This window comes from Olea europaea, chromosome 18 (genome assembly GCF_002742605.1).
Source record: "Olea europaea var. sylvestris chromosome 18, O_europaea_v1, whole genome shotgun sequence".
Taxonomy (NCBI): domain Eukaryota; kingdom Viridiplantae; phylum Streptophyta; class Magnoliopsida; order Lamiales; family Oleaceae; genus Olea; species Olea europaea.
In genome coordinates, this window is record NC_036254.1 from 13,102,169 (window position 1) to 13,121,237 (window position 19,069).

General features: G+C 32.6%; 3 protein-coding genes across 7 annotated transcripts; 1 reads left to right on the top strand and 2 right to left on the bottom strand.

Moving 5' to 3' along the window:
* The first annotated feature begins 1,794 nt into the window (after positions 1-1,794).
* On the top strand, positions 1,795-5,010 carry LOC111367516 (inositol-3-phosphate synthase). Its single transcript, XM_022988440.1, has 10 exons — positions 1,795-2,113; positions 2,202-2,270; positions 2,444-2,579; positions 2,659-2,906; positions 2,991-3,217; positions 3,326-3,441; positions 3,543-3,719; positions 3,809-3,997; positions 4,071-4,133; positions 4,688-5,010. The coding sequence occupies exons 1-10, from the start codon at positions 1,926-1,928 to the stop codon at positions 4,805-4,807; spliced, it is 1,533 nt and encodes a 510-aa protein (XP_022844208.1). The 5' UTR covers positions 1,795-1,925; the 3' UTR covers positions 4,808-5,010.
* Positions 5,011-6,572: 1,562 nt separating this feature from the next.
* On the bottom strand, positions 6,573-10,669 carry LOC111367517 (2,3-bisphosphoglycerate-dependent phosphoglycerate mutase-like). Of its 5 annotated transcripts, XM_022988441.1 has the most exons (8): positions 10,485-10,669; positions 9,751-10,035; positions 9,372-9,595; positions 8,064-8,182; positions 7,817-7,973; positions 7,625-7,726; positions 7,425-7,544; positions 6,573-6,942 (listed from the first exon to the last, which is right to left on the bottom strand). In XM_022988441.1, the coding sequence occupies exons 2-8, from the start codon at positions 10,013-10,015 to the stop codon at positions 6,883-6,885; spliced, it is 1,047 nt and encodes a 348-aa protein (XP_022844209.1). In that variant the 5' UTR covers positions 10,016-10,035; positions 10,485-10,669; the 3' UTR covers positions 6,573-6,882. The 5 variants fall into 5 exon arrangements, with proteins under 5 accessions (XP_022844209.1, XP_022844213.1, XP_022844212.1 ...); XM_022988445.1 differs by lacking the exon at positions 9,751-10,035 and having other exon boundaries at positions 9,372-9,570; positions 10,485-10,667; XM_022988444.1 differs by lacking the exon at positions 9,751-10,035 and having other exon boundaries at positions 10,485-10,667.
* A 918-nt stretch (positions 10,670-11,587) lies between these two features.
* Positions 11,588-12,219, bottom strand: LOC111366763 (pollen allergen Che a 1-like; the record flags this gene model as incomplete). The annotated part of the gene is made up of 1 exon (XM_022987460.1): positions 11,588-12,219. A coding segment is annotated over one exon (342 nt), but the record flags the coding sequence as incomplete, so codon positions are not given.
* Between the last annotated feature and the right edge of the window lie 6,850 nt (positions 12,220-19,069).

Consider the following 19,069-nt stretch of genomic DNA (forward strand, 5'->3'; position numbering starts at 1 on the left):
AACAATCCGTCGGGAACGGCGGATGAACTGTTCAGTTGTCATGCAATATGCTATCTATGGATCCGTATTTATTTGTGAAGTTAAACATATATTTGCTAGTCTTGAATGATGTGGGAATGATAATGACGATTTAAGTTGAAGATGGTAATATAAGTTGAGAATGTGCTAGAGAACACCGTAAGTTGAAAATACCTTTATGCAAGATATGTACGTTCCAATGAAATCAATAGATTATAAACATGATAAAAAAGAACAACGATAATGAAAACGTTAAATTGTTGAATTTTTTTTTTTTAAATACAAAAAGCACTCCACCTCTAATATTGTAGTAAATAATTCAATCCAATTTTGTAATTGTCCTCCTCTTTTCTCCATAGTAATACGATTTAACATTAGTAATATTTATCATTTATGCTTCAATTGAGTCCACTATTTACAACTTACAAACAACGTGTTTAGTAGGGATTAAAATTAAATTTTTTAGTGGATTGTGATAGCGGTTTTTGAATGGTGTGATTGAATTATTTTCAACAGTTGTAGAGTTCGATAATGACAACATAAGGAACAATAATGGCCGCAAACGATAATGACAACAAAGCTATAATTTAACTTAATAATGTACAACACAGTAGGGAGAACATTCGACATACAACGTTAACAACGACATTGAGCGATTGTTTAAAAAACTTGTATTACATTGGAGGTTGAACAAACTTTCCTCTATGCGACACGATGAATCTCAAATGATGACTCATACCTGAAATGTTAAGATTGCAAATGTGAGAATTTTGCACATTCCATATGTCGACATTTAATACCATCAAATTGGAGCTTTCGAATATTTAGATCCATATAATAGCAAAAAGGAAAATAAAGAGTTTTAACAATTTTCAAATGTCGAAGTCGACAGTTAAATTGTCTATCCCAACGATAAGTAAATGTCGAGTTCGATAGTTCAAATGTCTAACCCGATGGTTTCGACGATATTACTCGACAGTTGAATTGCCATAAATTTCGGAGAAATTTGAAAATCATGTATTTAGTTTTTTGAAAGAAATTATTGAAAACATTAATGATGATAATTAGTTCTCAACTATAATATCACAATATCTTCCCACAAATAAATAAGGAATGACTTAATGCTTCATTAAATTTGAAATCTTTCACATTTTTCTAGAGGATGTTAGTATTTTTCCATTTGAAAAATATATAAAAAATAAAACAAATTAATGAATAAGAGATTCAAAAATTTCAATTAAATATAGCAATGTTGTATTAAACATCTAAAGTAGTAAAATATGAGATGAAAATATAAACAATTTCTAGTAGCTCACATTTGAGATTGATCAATAACTTTCCCTTATTGATGATGAAATGAAGATGAAGAAGAAGAAGGTAGAGTTTGTGTTCATACATGCTTGTGTGTGTTTTTTTTTAAACTTTTCGCCCATTTTCTTTAACAAAAATTCATATTATACAATATATTAATCATATCTTAAATGTTTAAAATATATAAAACAAATCATCACATCACACCATTAATTACATTCAAATCAAACATTTATTGTTCCAAAAAGGTGTCATAAAGGGTAAAGTAGATATTTTGCCTACAAAAAATGACTTTTTTTTGAAGAAATTAGTGCAAATTAAAATTTTTTTTTTATGCATTTTCAGTTTTAGTGAAATTTATGTAAATTTCCTTATAAATAATTGGTGTTGTGGATCCAAGTCCACTAGTTGAACGCCACGTGTGCTTCTTAAGCACACAATTTTGCCTATATAGGCAAGGGCTTGGTGCCGAGTGAGAAACGCATACGCACTACAGACACTGTAGGAGTTGGGGAGAGAGACAGGTGTTTCGTTTCTTTTTTTCCTCTCTCTTTAATCTCGGAAGAGTCTGGGTTTTTTCAATCTTGTTTTGAAAAATGTTTATCGAGAACTTTAAGGTTGACAGCCCAAATGTTAAGTACACTGCGTCTGAGATTCATTCATTGTACAACTATGAAACCACAGAGCTTGTTCATGAGAACAAAAATGGCACCTACCAATGGACTGTCAAGCCGAAGACCGTCAAATATGAGTTCAAGACTGATGTCCATGTTCCCAAATTAGGGTCTGTCTATTTGCATATAATATATGCATGTATATGTATTGTTTGATTTTTGTCTTTGTTGTGATATTGCTGTTTCGATTTTTTGTAGGGTTATGCTTGTTGGATGGGGAGGTAACAATGGCTCAACACTTACCGGTGGTGTCATTGCAAATCGCGAGTGAGTTTATTATATTTGTTTAAATCGCATAGAACTTTTACAGTGGTGTTTTTACCATATATATTTGTTCAAGATTTGCAAAATTAATCGTGATTTAAACGAGGGTTTACCGTTTGATGGAATGGAATATATGGCAAAAATTTCACATATGATGAGTTCATGAAAATTGGCAGAGGAATTTCGTGGGCTACAAAGGACAAGGTGCAACAAGCCAATTATTTTGGCTCTCTTACACAGGCATCCTCAATCAGGGTTGGATCTTTCAATGGAGAAGAGATTTATGCTCCATTCAAGAGCTTACTCCCGATGGTACCCATGTTTTATTTTTATGTTTTTTTATAATTTCAATTGTTGGGTATAATAATTTTTATTATTTGAATGTGATTAGGTCAACCCAGATGACATTGTTTTTGGAGGATGGGACATCAGTAAAATGAACTTGGCTGATGCCATGGCCAGGGCTAGGGTATTTGATATTGATCTGCAGAAACAATTGAGGCCCTACATGGAAAACATGGTCCCACTCCCTGGAATCTACGACCCAGATTTCATAGCTGCCAACCAAGGTGCTCGTGCTAACAACGTGATTAAAGGAACCAAGAAAGAACAAGTTCAACAAATCATCAAGGATATGAGGTATAAAATCAATCAATTTTGCTTAAGAAAGGTAAAAGATGGACATAAAAATTGGTGATTTTGTTTTGAACTTGTATTAAATAGGGAGTTTAAGGAGAAAAACAAGGTAGACAAGGTAGTGGTCCTTTGGACAGCCAACACAGAAAGATACAGCAATGTAATTGTTGGGCTAAATGACACTGTGGAAAATATCTTCGCCTCACTGGAGAAGAACGAGGCTGAGATATCTCCTTCAACCTTGTATGCCATTGCTTGTATTCTTGAAAATATTCCTTTCATCAACGGTAGCCCACAAAACACATTTGTTCCAGGTAATTAGCTATTACTTGTTCAATTATTTGTCCAATACTACATGATAACATGTAGAAACTTAGTTTTCTTATAGAACTCCAAGTGATGAGGGCTATTTGAATTTTCAGGCCTAATTGATTTGGCCATCCAAAGGAACAGTTTGATAGGTGGAGACGACTTCAAAAGTGGTCAAACCAAGATGAAATCCGTGCTTGTTGATTTCCTTGTTGGAGCTGGTATTAAGGTATACTATGTATACAATTCATTTTTGTACATGGGATTATATTCTTCCTTTTCTAGTTTCTTAAAGATTCTTGGTGTGGGGGTGTTTATGTGTGACTGCAGCCAACATCGATAGTGAGCTACAACCACTTGGGAAACAATGACGGCATGAATCTGTCGGCCCCGCAAACATTCCGTTCCAAGGAGATTTCCAAAAGTAATGTGGTCGATGACATGGTTGCTAGCAATGGCATACTCTATGAGCCCGGAGAGCATCCTGATCATGTGGTTGTCATCAAGGTATGATCCTAAAATTTCTATACCATCACATGATTGATTGATCTTATTTTGTGTTTGACGAATGGATGGATGGTGCAATGTGAATGTAGTATGTACCGTATGTGGGAGATAGTAAAAGGGCAATGGACGAGTACACATCGGAGATTTTCATGGGTGGGACAAACACCATCGTGTTGCACAACACATGCGAGGACTCTCTTCTTGCTGCTCCAATCATCTTGGATTTGGTGCTCCTTGCTGAACTTAGCACTCGCATACAGCTCAAAGCTGAAACAGAGGTCTGTTCGGTCTTGCAGTTTTAAGTGGCTTTTGATTAAATAAATTACACTTAACTGTTGAGTACATTTGCAGGGCAAGTTCCACTCATTCCACCCCGTGGCTACCATTCTCAGCTACCTCAGCAAAGCCCCGCTTGTAAGTTTTTTCTCATTAGTGTTTAATTTTTTCCGAAGGGATCAAAATTGTGTCACATTACTCATCCTTGGTTTGAATCTTCGATGTAAGTGCGTGTTTAATAAACCGGGGAAGATTACATATCACTTAATAGCGTTATTCCACTCGACGAAATTGAATCTGTTTAAACAGATACAGATATCGAATGAAAAATTATAGTAACATACTGAATGATATGTAAAATACAAGAATTATTGATGTATGCTTATGACAAATAGTTAGCAACGTTTGAGAGAGTTATTTCAGTTGGATGGTTCACGAGAACAAATAATTAATATTTGACCTTTTAACATGAATACATTCAATATTGCTCTCAGAAAACATGTGGTCCAACACACTTGTTAGGGAATTTCATTTAATTCTTGTGTACTTGAAACACGAGATGGGTCAGGATGCACAAGTTGTGTTGGTGAGTCACATGAATCGAAGGGACCTGTTTGGTGTAACAAGATTAGACATGATTAAAAAAGAAATGCATATGATAAATCAGTAAATGACGGTGTATTGAAAAACAGGTACCACCGGGCACGCCAGTTGTGAATGCACTTTCGAAGCAGCGGGCAATGCTCGAGAACATAATGAGGGCTTGTGTTGGATTGGCTCCTGAGAATAACATGATTCTGGAGTACAAGTGAAGATTATCATATCATAGTTCAACCAATGGGCAAAAGAACCATTTTCCTTCCTTGTTCTCTCTTCTATTAATTAGTACAAAACTATGTTAACTGTGTTTTGCGGTGTGAGATCTATTATCATATCGAGTGTATTTCAGCAGCTTTTAGCTCGAGTAACTTGTGAAATAATATTTAGCTTATTCAGAAATACTCTGGGTTTTATATTTTTATTACTAATGGATCGAACTCATCTTAGAACGATTTAGATCATACTTTAAAACTCATTTTCAATAGTTCATTTTCTCAACAAAATAATTATACATGTAAATCTTTTCCATTTTTTTTTTTTTTTTTTTTTTTTTTTTTTTTTTCCCCAATTATAAATTTAAATTTTTTTCTTTTTTTTTTTTTTTTTTTTTTTTTGACTTTTCAGCCAGACATTTAAAAATCACTTTTTCTGAATTAATTGTTCCAATGGTCACTGAACTTAGGTCCATGTTTTTTATTAGCCATTGTAAATCTTTTTCCTTTTTTTTTCTTTTTTTTTTTTTCAATCATACATTTAAAAATCACTTTTTCTAGAGTTAATTGTTCCAATGGTCACTGAATTTAGGTCAATGTCTTTGATTGGTCACTGAATTTTAAAATGTCGAGTTTTGGTCACTGAATTTAGATCTATGTCTTTGATTGGCCATTGAACTTTAAAATGTCAAGTTTTAATTTGGCCACTGAATTTAGTCTCATGTTTTCGATTACTCACTAAAATTTAAAATGTTCAGTTTTAGCCACTAAACTTTGAAAAATGTTGTATATTACTCACTGAAATTTGAAAATGTTGTACATTATTCACTGTAAACTCGATATTTTTCAAAGTTTAACAGTTATGCTAATAAGTAACGTACGGCATATTCCAAGGTTCAGTGACCAAAACTCAACATTTTAAACTTTAGTGAGCAATCGAAGATATGGACCTAAATTTAGTGATCAAAACTCGACATTTTAAAGTTCAGTGACCAATCAAAGATATGAACCTAATTTCAGTGATCAAAACTCAATAATTTAAAGTTTAGTGGCCAATCAAAGATATAAATCTAAATTCAGTGACCATTGGAACAATTAACCCCACTTTTCTAGAAAATCTATTCCAGAAAAAGGGGATTAATTGTGTTAATCGTCCACAGGCTTTTAATAGTGTCGCAGTCGTATTATTTATTTATTTACTTATTTTGGTAACATCTATTTGAAGATTTTAAATTTATGGACTGTACAAAATTTATTAGCCCTTGTTTGACAACCATATTTTTCAAACTCTTTTTTTTTTCTACATACTTATTTTTAATCACATATTTACGTAATAAAATATTTACATATAAACCTTAAAATTTTCCCATTTTTTAACTACATATTCTTTTAAAGATCACTATTCCAAACTCTCTTTTTCATAACTCACCCCTGTGACAATCACTTTTACAAAAAAATTTCCTTTTTTTTTTTCAAATTTATTTTCAACCACACAGTTTCACGATGAAATACTCTACACATAAATTCAATTTCTTTTTCTACTTTTAACTACACATCATCCAAAAAATAACTATTTCAAAACTCATTTTTTTTTAAAAGTATTTTTAATGATAACAATGACTCATTTTCAACTACACATTAGCTCAAAAAATAATTTTACACAAACTCAGAACTTTTTTTCTATTTTTTAATCATACATTCTCCAAAAAAAATAACTATTTCGACAAAAAAAAAAAAAAAAAAAAAAAAGGCAGGGGCTAAAATAGGAGCTAACTTTGACTGTACTTTCTTATGAGGTCCATAGAATGACTGGTCACTAAAATGTCAATGAATAAAAAAAGGGAAATCATCAAACATTTAACTTGAGATGAAATAACTTCCTACTACACAATAATTTGATAGGATACAATCAAATATTGAACTAAAAAAAAAATAAAAAGAAAAATGAACTTATCTGCTAGCTGCAATAGTGTTTGAATGCAGTAGCGCAGTCATTGCGCGCTCTCTTCGCTTACAAAAGCAATATTATTTGAATTACTTCAATGTATCAAAGGTGGGTAGTGAAGTCTAGCCATCTATGCATGAGGATCTTCATTGGGTGTTGCCTCTAATTTTTGTCTATATAGTGCCAAGCTCTGCAGAAAGAAAACAAGTGGTCAAAGATAATCCAAATATCTGATTACCTACAAATAATTGAAGGATTTCAAATAACATTTCATGTTCCAAATGCTTCAAATGGTTATGCTCCTTGAGGAGTTCGATAACTGCAATTTTTAGCTACTGTATCAGTCCACTGGTCAAATGCTTATTTGAACGTGCCAATCCTAAAGAAATCTATCGATGCTCCACCATTTAAGTAAATAGAATTCTCCCTTATCAGCATACTCAAGCTACTATGGTCATTCCTACAATTTGTTTTACGGTGGAGGTAACATAATCATGTGATTCGTGTTTACAGAACAATAATCAGGTCTAATGACGTGGTCCAGATTAAACTATAAAAACTTTTACATGTGAAATTCCCTTAATTTATTAAGGTTGAGGATGATCTGGAAAAATATAGCATAACACTCTTCATTTGACAAAATAATAAAAGAATCGCATACAACTTATATACCTCTGTATATGCATAAACACCAGCCTCTGAAGATCCAACGGGACTTCCTCTCCTGATGAAGTTTTGGTCCTTGTATATGTAGAGCATTGGCACACCAGTTGAGAGTTCTAAATTGATAACCTGTTAATAAAAAACCAACAAAACTTTAAACCAATGTAATGGTATAGGTATCCTAGAGGATGGTAGGTAGCGTTTGTCACCTCCTGAGGAGTCAGTTTATCAAGATACATTATAATAGACCTCAGTGAATTTGCATGAGCTACAACCATCACATGTCTTCCCCTCAAAAGCTGGGGCTCAATCTGCAAAAATAATTTCCCCATGTATTCTTTGGTGCAAACCTTGTTGTCATTTATTCTCAAACTTTAATGTAAAGTCGGAGCTGCGCTTACGTTATCTTTGAAGAAAGAAACTGCTCTGCCCAAGCACATCTCCAAGCTCTCTCCATTTGGAGGCTGAACATTGTAACTTCTACGCCATTTATGAACCTGCTCCTTCCCATATCTTTCAGCTGTTTCCTGCTTATTAAAACCCTGTAGCTCTCCATACCTACAGGCAGAAGCATATGTTTTACCAGAAACCAAATGTTACATGGCATGCAAAGATGACAAATGAGCAAGAAGAAAGGCATGAAATTACATTCGCTCATTAAGTTGCCATGCCTTAACAACAGGAATAGATTCCTTCTTGGTGCCGTCACTATAAATTTGACTCCATATCCTTGCTTGTTCAGTCTCCTTATGAATAATTATAGGCACCTGAGAACTTTTGAGTAGGTTAACTGCCAACACATATCAGGTATTAATCTGGGTTTATTAGTCCCCAATCCAAAACTAGATATAAGGGGTGTCAACCGAACAAAATTCATAAGTGGTTGTTAATGAAGTTAAAGTTACTAAATTCTGAAGAGTCAGTATCAATTTATGCCGAATTGCTCCACATATAATTCCTCGAACCACATTTTTTAAAAGACCTAGAGCCAATCCGAATTGATCTTGTAAAAGATAGAAATGCATTCATTTCCTCTGCATTGATATGATCGATAATACTATTGGAGTGAAACAAGGGATTTAAAGAAAAACACAGGCTAGACTAGATTGGTAACAAGTAAACCTATTGTGTGTATATCTCCAAAAAATCGTTACATTTGAGCACATAAATTATTAATCTGGAGGTTCAGCATATACCAAATAACCTCGAGTATTTTCAGGACTGGATATTCAATAAAATTACTTGTAAACAAATTTGAATGATTACGTAATGCACAGAAACATATAATTCTTTAAATTTCAGATGATTGTATGCAGCTTGGTGATTATCAACTGTGGCCAGCTATGCATTTTGCTTTAACCTTTTTACTCAAGAAAATTCTAAACCAAGTGATAAAGATAATATTAAGTCACAGGATATCAAAGAAGATACAAAACCTCAGAAGAAGAGGAAACAGGCTATGCTTGTAAACATTGCATTAAGATCGAATACAGCATCATGACTAAAGAGTGCATGTAAAAATGCATTTGACAAAAACCAGCAGCAACAGTTATCTAGCCATGGACGCACACGCATGCTGGAGATGCACAACATGCTTGTGCTGTCGCTCTTACTTCTGATTTTTGAATCTAAAGATGAACTGAATTCGTTGGGATGAATCAAAGACAAAATTCTATCCAATCTTTTGGAGATTATTCGGAAACATATGAAGACTTTGACTACAATGAAAAAACATAAATTAGTTTGTACAAAGTTTGAAATGCTCTGTACGTTTCATAATACAGTCATAATGTAAGAATAGGAACGTTAAAACTTGATTCTTGTTCGTAATTATAAGAAAATATGAACTGGAATTTCATATTTTCTCCCATTTAGCCCCAAACCTATAAATGAAGAAATGCTTAAAGAAAAATTGTTCAAATACAAATTTGAGAAACAATTTCGGCAGAGAGGTACCTTCAGGCAGCGGTGCTCTGTTAGTGCAAGCATAGCAGTCATTTGAGAACGAATCAGTGCCGACATGTAGATGATGTCCAAAGGCAAGTTACTAATTCTCTTCCCAGCTTCAATCGCTTCTTCTACTCCTTTTGACGTTAATGGTACATCCACACAACCAGTGAACAAGTTCTTCTCATTCCACATTGATTCTCCATGTCTAATCAAAATCAAAGTAGACTCATCTGTAAAAAATGTATTGTTGACTTAGGTATGTTCATGTACAGGACTCATAAACCAATTCAATCAGAAATAACAAGCACACACAATAAGAAAAAGTAGTAACACCGCCCCAAATTGATTACTGAATAAAGGAAGAATGATATGTAATGGAACTTACTCTCTGTTGTTTGAGAGTTGCAAGCATTCTTGTGCAAGGAGAAGACAATTGGAAGAGCCCTCAATTGATTTGACGTGTGAATAGAACATAATTTATACACATTAGAAACGTTAGTTTGTTTTATGCACATTAGGTTAATGTTTTGAAGTCTGACTCCAAGTGATCTAGGGGGAAAATCTTGAAAACCCTTGCTACAATTACAAGCACCACCACCTCCTTTAATCAACTTGGAACATACAGCTTGGTGAAAAGCAGAGCTAGCCATTCTTGAAATCCAAAATGACCCTTCAAAGTATAATATATTCAGATTAAATTAGCAATCTCAGAAAAAACTGGTGTGTATACTTGAAACATTTCTACTCCATCAGATGAAAGAATCGATTAAAACATATTGGTGTCAAGAAAATCTTGTGATTTAATAAGACCATGCCCATTCCCAAACATGCTCCATAAAAGATCATTCAATTGAAACATTGATTAATGCTCATAAATTTGACTACCCATAAGCACAGTCAAAAAAGGAAACCCGAATATAATATATGTACGTTTGTGTGTGATGAATAAAAAAAAACTATTTCATTTAAATCAATATGATCAAGTTTTTCAACAATTGAAGAACAGGGAACCAAAGCAGCATTGATTTTAAAAAAGGACGACCTAAGACAGAGAGTGGAGATGAAAATGTAAACTTGTTCAAAAAGGGGAAAAAATGCATAGGTATGATTTGTAGTTACCTCAAATTAGGGTGAAATTGTAATCAAATTTCAGAGGGATCTCAACGAGGATCATGGAGAACCTAAAGCGTGGAATGGAAATTGCCGGCGACGTCGTAGCAGCAGAAATTGCTGTGCTTGGGGCCTTGGGCCGGATTCACTTTTTGGCCGGAGCTTAAACGAGGATTCTGTGATAAAAAGCACTAAACGGACCGTTTAAACGGGTTTTGTTTTATTCTTATTATTTTTTTTTTTATGTATGTCAGCACTCCTTTAACCTTTTTAATTTTATGCATCTTAAGAAAATAATTGCTTTCAATAATTATGTGGATTCAATTAATGGGGATAACATTAGATTGCAACACTATTGTATTATGAATGTATGATTCAACTAGATCCAGAATACACTCGAAGAAAAAACACGATAAAAATTGTTAGTATATGAGAGCTTGTGATGGGACAATCATTCATTGTATTATTATTGTATGAGTTTGTATTATTGTACTATTGACCATGTGCTTTTTAAAAGACGGTCTCGTACACCTTATGTATACAGTATATTTAAATTATTGATATACTGAGTTTGTCATTTTGTAAAAAACAAATTTCTTGCTTTTAAACAACTCAAGTCTCGTGCTCCTTGTGGCATTGTGAACGTAAATTATGGAAGGGTGCAAGAATTGATAATTGTGTTTAAAATCTGATAATGTTCCATTTTTGTATCCACATATTTCCTATTCATTATTTTCTTCTAACTCATTCATTATTTTCTTCTAACTCAAACTATAATGGTCCAAATCTACATTCGTTCAACTTTTGACATGCTGAGTTTAAATGATAAGCTTTGTACTCACGGCTCGTGCTCATTAAAATTTACTAACTTTTTATCAAAAACTGTCAAATGACCCTTGTTCTTTCCAAATGAACCTTTACTTGAAAAACAATTAACTGATCTTTGACACACTCAGCTAACATTAAAAGATAAATCATGTTCCCAATGGAGCATAACAATGTTATTAGTGATCTCAATATAAAAGAATGCAATCTCATTAGGTTCATCAAAGAGAGGTGCACGACAAAATTTGTAAATCAAAAGTCACTGACGTTCAAGAAATCATGGCACAGAGAAAATAGATTGAACTTTGTAGAACTTAGCTACGAATGGATCACCAAAACAATCTGTTACAACTTACAAGCATTTTTCAGCACAAAAATATGACATCTATTTCAACCATCCAACTTTGCAAGCCACAGTGTTGTGATAAGATAACAATGTCTTGAATAAATCAAGAAAAGCTAAAGACGCATCACAGCATTGTTCAGAAACAATAACAACCCAAATACACCATTGACAATAAGGCATTATAACATATATCAGATTCTACATGGATGCAGAAGTCGACAATCAATTGCTTCAATCCTCGGCTTCCTGGTATTTCTGGAGGATCTGGGGGCAGCTAGCCAAAGGCACATCCTGGAGGAATCCCATAGCATTGGCATAACGAGCGTCAGAAATCATGCCATTGTTGCGGGTGAGGATAACTCTGGCTTTGTCCCTGCCCAAGTTAGGAGTGCTGCATTCAGGATCTGAGCTCTTGGCCAAAACTGCATCACATGCATCGTCTCCACGGTCACTCTGTACGAGGATATTGTATGTTCCCGTTGAGTCGGTCACACCCTCAACCTCGTATGTAACTTGTGAGGTGTACCTGTCTTTGCACACAATTTTGACAAGAGCACCTGGCCAATACAAGCATCAGACAATGATGATAAATATTATGTTTATGGTACAAGCCATTTTGCATCATAAATCAATTTTGTAGTGCCTTTATGAATTTATTTACATTGCACCAAGAAAACAGAGGTGCTGGTCAATGCATTAAGGATAAAATAGGAAACGATATCTTAGGTCATCTCCAACCCCGCACCAAAATTTGAGGAAAGTTTTGCAAAATTTTACACTAGATCTTGCATCAAAATAAAAATCATCTCCAACCATTACATCAAATGTGCAATCTTTAATAATTTTCTTCACCTTTTCTATTCTTAACAATTTATTTATTTGAAAAATTATTTCTTTATTTATTTCACAAATACATAAATTACTAAATAAATAATTACGTTAAATTAACAAAAACATTAAATTCATTAATAAATATAAAATAATATGAAACACTAAAAAAATTTTAAATAATCGTGTTTGTTATATTTTTATTTTTTTTATTTTTTATTCTTATTTTAATTAATTCATTAACTATTATTTTTTTACATTATTAAAATTCATTTTAAATAATAATAATAATAATAATTTATTGTATTAAAAAATATATAATACAAATGACACAAATACCCTTAATCAATTTGTTAAGCAAATAAAAACAAAGGATAACCATTTGATGCAAAATATGGTGCAACACTGTTCACCTTGTACCATTTTGTACCAAAATGGTGCAAAGTTTGGTACTATATTGGAGATATTTTGCACCAAAATTTGGTACATTTTAGTGTTTTGGTGTCTCCTTTGGAGATGCAGGAGGTGCCCGATCCAAATTTTGATTATGATTTCACTATGCGTCCTGTCTTAAAATCAATTTGTAGCGCATTTTAAGAATTTCCTTAAATGGTGGGAAGGCATTCGAGAAATAAACATATAAATAATAGGTCAAGACATCTACACCTTACAGATCGAAGAACAATGTGTCTAAACCTGCTGTCCAAATTCAAATCCTATCGCACCAGGGATCTCTAAGATATTACAGTTTAATGATGGGTGCATAGTTGCCCCTATTCCTGCAAATTTTCAGTCTTCCTACTTCTAATTTTGGAGAGAAGGCTCTCAAGTCATTAGCCAAGATAAATGAATAGACTATCCCTTGATAATATTATAGGGTACCAAAACACCCATTCTTTGTTTTGTTAAAGGCAAAACACATTATTTGGTTTTGAGAGCATATTTGGCCTAGCTTAAAAATTCAAAAGAAAATGGCTTCTCACCATCTTTTTTCTAGAATGTTCATGCTGCCTAAAAAAAATTAGTTTGGCTTTTAAGCCAGACCAAACATGCTCCTGTCAACCACATGGAAGACCTTACCAAAATTGAACGAGATCGATGGGGGCACTACGGTGATTTTATTTTTTTTGGCAAAGATTTGAGAGATTACGATGATGTTTGGTTAAGCTAGAAAGCAACTTAAAAGTAACTTATTTGAAATGTAACTTATTTACATTTCAAATAAATTCTTTTTAACTAACTTCTAGGTAGCCGAACATCTTACTTCTCATTTAGTTTGACTAGAAGCATATTTGGTCATGCTTAAAAGCAACTTTTTAGTGGTTTGTCTTATCAGAAACCTCCTAAAAAGGTGCCTCTGAGCATGGCCATACATGCTATAAATGACTTGAGCATTCTTCCCAAGTGCCGCAAGATATTTCGCAGAAATTGGGTGCATCCTTGATCAAACCTTTATTTCTCATCTCAAGTATCCTTTTAAGCTGAAATTGAACTGGAAGTTCAAAGCACATTGTTCTTCAAATATATACAGTCGACTTCAAAATCCAAGAGTTCCGAAGTGATTCTGTCAATCCCAATATTAACTCATTTGTGGTGAGATCTTTCCAATTTCTTGTTCGAATTTGCATTGTATTGCTAAGAATTATGTTCATCATGATATTGTCTTGTCGTATGCCTTCAATTTCTACTAGGCTGAACTCTTATATTAACCTAATTAAGCATTTCAAGAACCAGTCATCTGACTCCCAAGGTAACTTCTTCTACCCAATTATAACTAAATTCACAGCAATTTCTCCAAAAAAACCATACAAAATCATATTCAATAAAAATTTCTTCTGACACACTAACTAGATCAGCACCATAATGGCTAGATCTAACCAACTACACAACCAAACCAGCTCAAATTCAAAAGGCACCACATTTTGGACACAAAAAAGCAAGATCCAAAAAAAAAAAAAAAAAACTTCAAACAAAAATCAAAAGCCAACAGAATGTATAATTTGGATTTGGACACAAAAGAACTCGAGAGAAGATGAAGGAAAAGTGGTGAAAAAGAAGAGTTAACTAGTGAAGCGTCGGTGGAGCAGTGTCTGTATATAGGAGTAAGTGCGTGTCTGGACTCCGTATTTTTGAAATGAAACTGGATGGTATGGTGATTTTTGAAAAAAATAAGTGATAAAAAGAGTTCGAAATTTTTTTCATCTACATGTAATATTATTTGATGAAATATTTTGTGATTAAAAAAAAGAAAAAAATACAATGTAATTTAATGAGTACCCAAGAGGAGCTACATCACGTCATACTCCCTTTTTAACTATACATTTACACGGTAAATATTTTGTACTTGAACTCAAAATTGTCTTACTTTTATTCACGTATTTTCTCAAAAAATTACTATTTAAAACATTAAACTTTCAAAATAATGATGGGGCTAAGCAAAAACCCCATCTTAAGCAATCTCCTCCATTAATTTCATTCTGTGGTTACATCTGCTTCTTCTCCTTCCTTAAGCTGAGATCTGTGTTTAAGTAACCGAGACATAATAAAATGTAAATTATCTTCTTCTTCTAAAGGTGGTTACGATTATGTTAGCACCATAATTTTTATTTGTTACATCACATTTTCGTTACAGTTAAGTTCCTTGATCTTTGCTTGTTGTAATAATTATTTTCTTAATTTTTTTCATTGAAGTATTTTCTTCAATTTTTCATTAATTGGTACATCTCGTCCTTAATGATGATGTCAAAATATTTTCTTTTCATGCTTTTTTTGTTACAAATATGATGAAAAACATGTTATGCGGTATTTTCAATGGACTTTTTAGACAAACTGTTAATAAATAAATAAAAATTTGTTAATAAATAAAAATTTTGAGGATAAGAATGTCATGACAAATTGTTAGGGTTATAAATGTTAAATTGAGTAAATATTAAAAACTTAAGTGTAATTAAATATGGCGCAGGAAATAAAAATTGTAGCATGAATATAATTAGCCTTTTTAAAATTGGAACTAGCTAGTATCAGGACAGATGTTGTTTACTTATTATCATTTTAATATTATTGATTTTTTTCGACATTCAAAAATTTTGTTATTAGAATTAAAAAAATACTTATTCCCTTTTTGCTTTTAAAAAAAGTAAAAAATAATAAAAAAGTGCAATTTAATATGTATCACTTATTTTAAAACACTCTTAACAGAATTTCTTCCATAAGGGACAATAAGTGCTTATTAATAAGGTTGATTACCGGACGTGTTGAAAAAAAAAATTAAGACATAAATGTGACAGTAAGTAAACATTAATAACTTTTATTATAATTAAAACATGATGCTTATGTAAATAAAACTTACGATGCAAATATAATTACTCATGAGTATGATAATAAATAATTCATAGCTTCTTTCTTTCTTTTGCCGAGATCTTTTTGTAAATTTAACAACTAAAAAGATTCAATTAAAAGAGGGGTAATTATATTCAAATCACAATTTTAATTTCTTGCACCACATTTTAATTATAATTTAAGTTCTAAGTTTTTATTCATTATAACATTTATATCACTAACAGTTTTCATATTATCTTATTCTCCGACTTTTTATTAATTAACAAATTTTGGATTTAATAATAGTTTTATATCCAAAAACCCGTTGAAATAACATAAAACAACAAAATTTTCATCATATTTTAAAAAAAAAAAAGCGAGAGAAAAATGTTTTTCCTTCATTTTAAAATTTGAAAACAAAATATTTTAATATAAATCATCATCAAGGACAAGACGTACTAATTAATAAAAGGTTGAAGATAAGAATTTGACAAAAAAGTTAGGAAAATAATTGCTATAACGAACAAAGATGGATGCATTTAATTGTAAATAAAATGTGGTATAACAAATAAAAATCATGGTAATATAATCATCCCTAAATTATTATCAAAATTTCGGCAACAATTACCACTATATTATTAAAAATAAGAATTGTAATGTTTAGGTCTAAGTATTAGTTTGTGTTGAACAGTGAATTTTAATTTTAATTTTTTCTTTTCATTACTGTATAATTCTAGCATGCATCTATTTTAGTTTTGTCTCCGTTAATAACTGGTAGAAAAATATGAAAAACGAAAAGTTAATTTATCGCTAGGAGGTGAGTTGATTAAATCGATGATAACTGAATTTTTCCCCAAGTTACTATTTGCTCATAGATCCTATAAATAAATTTAAAAAATGATTACTCACTACTTACTTATATATTCAAATATTTACCCATCCATCACTCTTTTCAAATTTGTTACCAACAATTGACGAAAAAACTCCACTGTGCGACCGAAAGCTGATGTGGCACCTTGATGATGTTAATTTGTCCACTTGGATTAAAAATACATCCAACCAAAATGACAACTTTCGTTTAATTTGTGAAACAAATTTCTTCTAAATCTTAAAATAAAAAATCCCCAATTTGAAACTACAAAATCACCCAATCGTCAACCTAAAATAATGTGACCAAATTTCATTGTTTCAATCAATACAACCTAAAATGCTGGAATCAAGCGACGATGAATAAGATGTTTTGTTCCAGAAAGTATTTTAAACCTATTTCATTTCCGCCCCAAAAGTCAAGTAAATACCTATTCCTTCTGAATTGAAAGTTGTAAAACAAATCAAAATCAGACTCTTTTTTTCTTTCGTCACGTGTTACTTCCATTCACTTGACGACTGCTACATGGAAGAAGAATACCTGCAGCAGGGAGCAATGTATTATATGATCGTTATAGGATTGAGGGTGTGAAGGGATAAAAATCCAATATCGGTTAACATAGTATCAGAACCCATTAAACTCCAACGAGCAATTCGATTCGATTAAAACTCTAAAAATAAGCACACACATTTCAAGATTGATCTGCTCAAACGAGCTACCATCTTGCGGAGACATGTTAAGGGATAAAAATTCCACATGGATTTAATATCGAAATATTGACCAACTTAAAAAGATTTTTGGCTACTTCTCTTAATAAGATTGATCTTTTAAGATGGAACCCCAAATCTTAACAGAGGGTTAAACCTTCTTTTGGAGTAGAACTTGAGTTAGGACCAATCCAAGAGCTTCAGCAAAAAAATCTTGTAACGTGGTATACCTGCATTTGGTGGGTTCATTGTTGATTGAAACAATGAATTTGATTCCAACATTTTATGTAGGATTTGATTTAGGTGATTTTGTGTTTTTGATTTGGAGGGTTTTTCATTTTAACGATGAGAAGAAATGTGTTTCTCAAATTAAACAAAAGTTGTCGAATTAACATCGTCAATTTGTTAATTGTAGCTTTCCGTTGTACACAAGTAATTTTTAGTCAATTGCGGGTAACAGATTTGAAACAAGTGATGGATGGATAAATGTTTAAATAGGTGAGTGAGCAGTGGGTAATTATTTATTTTTTATTATTATTATTTTTTGGGTGCGTGGGGGGGGGGGGGGGGGGGGGTTTTTTTTTTTTTTTTATTTTTTTTTTTTGGGGGGGGGGGGGGGGGGGGGGTTGTGGATTATTAAGTAAGTAGTAACCAAAGATAAAGTTTAATGAACATTCATTTAATTAGCTCGAGTTAATTAAAACGATTTAATGTAAATCAAGATTTTGCAACTGCAGGTGTTGTAATATTGTAGTACAATACAGAGCCCTAAATATCTCTTAAAGAAACCAAAAATGGCGATGGAAGAAATACTACAATGTCGCACAAAATATACCATGACCTTCAGCTTTATTCTCATCGTCGAACTGTCACAAGAAACACGAAACACTCTCAAAGCAAAATATTGTACAGTCTACGATTAGTCTTCAGTTTTTCGATCTGCTATATCCTAGATAGAGACTGTGTAAGTATTATGCCCTAGGTCCAATCGATTTTGGACATAAATACTTTCATATATAATTAATGCAATTAAATGGCAGATCTATTATTTAATTAATAGACAATTAAATAAATAATAGAGTCCGTAGATTCAAATATTTGTAATTTATTAATCACAAGGAGTTGTGATTGTGAGATACAAATTACATCTGATTGAATCTTAAATCATCCGTGGTCGTAAGTAATAACGAGATACGGATATTGTTATTACGGATAGACCATCACGTGTGGCATTTCTTACTTGTGAAGTAAGTAGCTGATCTCACAAGTTAAAGTGTGGTGACACTTAAATGAACACGTGGATGTTTGTTATAGAACAAAACATTGGAGACCCGTCGAGAGATTCCACATGGATAACTATCTGAGTGTCGGTGGTTAATCTCTAACGTTCGGTAGTGAAATTGGTTCTTTGACTTGAGGTCGTCATGGTACCTTATATGAGGACAGTCATACTTTGGCGGTGTTGGATGTTGCTCTGAAAAGGGCCGCTAATACGACATCGTTCGGGTACGTCAAGAATCGTATGAAGGTTGTGATTGATCAATAAAGGATTCGTCACTCTTAGATAGTAGGAAATTATGATCTGCGTTTCATTCAATTAAGTCAATGATGAAATCCTTGGCCAAGGTGTACTCTTAAGTCGAAAAGGAGTTTTCGATTTATATTGACTTAATAGTGGAGTGAAAGATATGATCGATGATCG

Bases quoted from the DNA above. Each gene is read 5' to 3' on its own strand.
- LOC111367516 (XM_022988440.1), top strand. From the start codon at position 1,926: ATGTTTATCGAGAACTTTAAGGTTGACAGCCCAAATGTTAAGTACACT. The intron at 2,114-2,201 runs GTCTGTCTATTT...GATTTTTTGTAG, and splicing joins GTCCATGTTCCCAAATTAGG to GGTTATGCTTGTTGGATGGG. The intron at 2,907-2,990 runs GTATAAAATCAA...TGTATTAAATAG, and splicing joins CAAATCATCAAGGATATGAG to GGAGTTTAAGGAGAAAAACA.
- LOC111367517 (XM_022988441.1), bottom strand. From the start codon at position 10,015: ATGGCTAGCTCTGCTTTTCACCAAGCTGTATGTTCCAAGTTGATTAAA. The intron at 7,545-7,624 runs GTGACAAACGCT...TTTTATTAACAG, and splicing joins ATAAACTGACTCCTCAGGAG to GTTATCAATTTAGAACTCTC. The intron at 6,943-7,424 runs GTATATAAGTTG...TTCTTTCTGCAG, and splicing joins GTGTTTATGCATATACAGAG to AGCTTGGCACTATATAGACA.